The sequence below is a fragment of the Propithecus coquereli genome, unplaced genomic scaffold (genome assembly GCF_000956105.1).
Source record: "Propithecus coquereli isolate 6110/MARCELLA unplaced genomic scaffold, Pcoq_1.0 Scaffold83, whole genome shotgun sequence".
NCBI classification, from domain to species: domain Eukaryota; kingdom Metazoa; phylum Chordata; class Mammalia; order Primates; family Indriidae; genus Propithecus; species Propithecus coquereli.
The window spans coordinates 3,352,953-3,355,354 of NW_012154507.1; the positions used below are offsets into that span (position 1 = coordinate 3,352,953).

A 2,402-nucleotide genomic window follows, 5' to 3' on the forward strand; every position below is an offset into this window, starting at 1 on the left:
TATTGTATTAAATAAAATACATTATTAAAATTAACTTCACCCTTTTTTTTAAATGTAGCTCTAGAAAATTAAAAGTTTACATTTGTGGTTCACATGATATTTCTATTCTATGGTACTGTTGTAGACTCAATTATAGTGGCTTATGATAGATGATTTGAAGGACACTGAAGAGTACCTTATTTTAAATCACCTGTTAAACCTGTCTCAAAGAGGACTTAACTATTTCTCCTATTAGTGATTCATGTTCTTCATTTACATTACTGGAAATTCCACTTTGTCTTTAAAACATCAATCATTTCTGGATGTGTTTTCTATTGGGATATTATTAGTCATTCATGCTTTAATAATATGACAGTTAATAACTAACATTTTTGTATAGCTTTTTTTCCCCAAAGTACCAATCAGATCCATACTCTGAGGAAACTGATGTTTGTAGAGCAAGAGGGCTATGAAGCCACAGATAGTGAAAGGGATAGTTAGATAATTTGCCATTCACTTTCCGAGTTGGAAGCAGAGTGAGTGGGAAACAGGAATGCTTACCTGTTTTCCTAGGTATGAATTGCTTGCCTAGGAGTTGGGGACAGAACTGTGACAAGGCCAACAAAGAAAAGAGAGGAAGAAGAATACCAAAGATAAATTTCTTTACATCGTCCCCTTGTATCAGATTTTGGTCATTTTTCCAAGTCTCTTTAAACTAGGAGCCTTCAGATTCATATTGTTTTTTTGTTTTTGTTTTTAACTAAAATGGGTTTAAAAATTATTACTGTTATATTCCAGCAGGTGGCATAGTTTTCACTGAAACTATCAGTTTTTTCTCTTTATTTGGGTAAATTTTAGTCATATCACGTGACTTTTTTTTTTTCCTTTTTTCAGTTAGGTCTTACTCTATATGGTTAATGAAAGTTTACGGGAAATAATTTTAGATTATTTGCCTTTTGTTTTGTTTTTTGCTTTTTGCTTTTAAAATGGAAGTTGAATCATTAGTATGTATTTTTGAAATAGGATTTATTTAACAAATAATGTAGCTATGTCTCCAAGTGATTCCTTTTTCTGTTGTTTTATAGGTACCCCCTGTTATGTGGATTCAGAAGGCCTTGTTCGAATGCTTAACAGAGGGCTTGGTGATACATGGACTCCCATATGTAACACGAGAGAACACTGCAAAGGAAAATCTGATCACTACTGGGTGGTTGGGATCCATGAAAATCCCCAGCAACTAAGGTGGGCTATGACAAAATGTGTGAAGTTGACTCTAAAAAGTACTTTGAAATTCTTTGTGTGAGGCCCTTTAAGTGTGTTTGTTTGTCCTTTATCTTAGTCTATTTACTTGCTTTCCATAGTTACTATTAGGAATTTATGTATATTCACCTTGATGCTTTCAACCAATTGCTTTATTTGAAACTTGTTGAACAGAATAGAAATTAAGTTTGTTAGTGTGACTGTAGCATCATTTTAGCCAGACAGGGAGGGGAGTTCTGGTTAACATGGCATTTTACCTTTTATTATAGTCCTTTTTTTTTTTTTTTAACTGTGATTTAGAATTAAATATATATAATTTAGCTGTTTTTTGAGATCTTTTTCTTAATTATAACAGGGGAAGGGGCTAATAGCAGTTTAATAGTTGACTACAAGTATAGAATTCTCAGTTCAGAGAGTATCGACTTAGTACTGTGTTGAATATTTTCCTCTTTTGATACCTGATATCTTCTTGGCCTGAAAGATTGTCAGTGAGGTGGGCCACAGTGGGGCATGCATGTGATCCCAGCTACTCTGGAGGCTAAGGTGGAACGATCACATGAGCCCAGGAATTTGTGACCAGCCTGGGCAACATAGTGAAACTCTGTCTCTAGATAGATAAAGCATTTCCATCATCTACCAAAAGAGATGTATTAAAAACAAAAAAAGATTGTCAGTGACATTGTGTAGGTATTTGGTGAACAGAGAGGCCTCTGCTTTCATGGAGTTTATAGTCTGATTGGAGAGACACATAACACAAGTAAAATATTAATTACTGCTTGAGATAAATTCAGCTAATTAATCCGACCAGACTCATGATGTAGAAAACAGAAGATCAAGTTCTAGGTGGGATGATCATAGAAGACTCTTAACAGAGGTGGCATTTAGAATGAAGCGTTGGCTAAGTGAAGTGTGGCTCACACCTGTAATGTCAGCACTTTGGAAAGCTGAGGCAGGAGGATCACTTGAGGCCAGGAGTTCAAGACCAGCCTGGGCCACATAGTAAAATCTTATCTCTACAAAAAATTTAAAAATTAGCAGGACATGATGGCATGTACCTGTAGTCCTAGCTACTGGGGAGGCTGAGGTGAGAGAAAGGATCGCTTGATCCCAAAAGTTGGAGGCTGCAGTGAGCTGTGATTATGCCACTGTACGCTAGCCTGGGT

At 35.8% G+C, this 2,402-nt stretch overlaps 1 protein-coding gene across 1 annotated transcript in view; it reads left to right on the forward strand.

Moving 5' to 3' along the window:
- WDHD1 (WD repeat and HMG-box DNA binding protein 1) overlaps positions 1-2,402 on the forward strand; it is a 98,724-nt gene that overhangs the window by 61,383 nt on the left and 34,939 nt on the right. The window contains exons 14-15 of the mRNA XM_012663740.1: positions 1,065-1,259; positions 1,595-1,665. Of these exons, the coding sequence (XP_012519194.1) occupies positions 1,065-1,259; positions 1,595-1,665 (266 nt within the window). The remainder of the gene's footprint in view (positions 1-1,064; positions 1,260-1,594; positions 1,666-2,402) is intronic.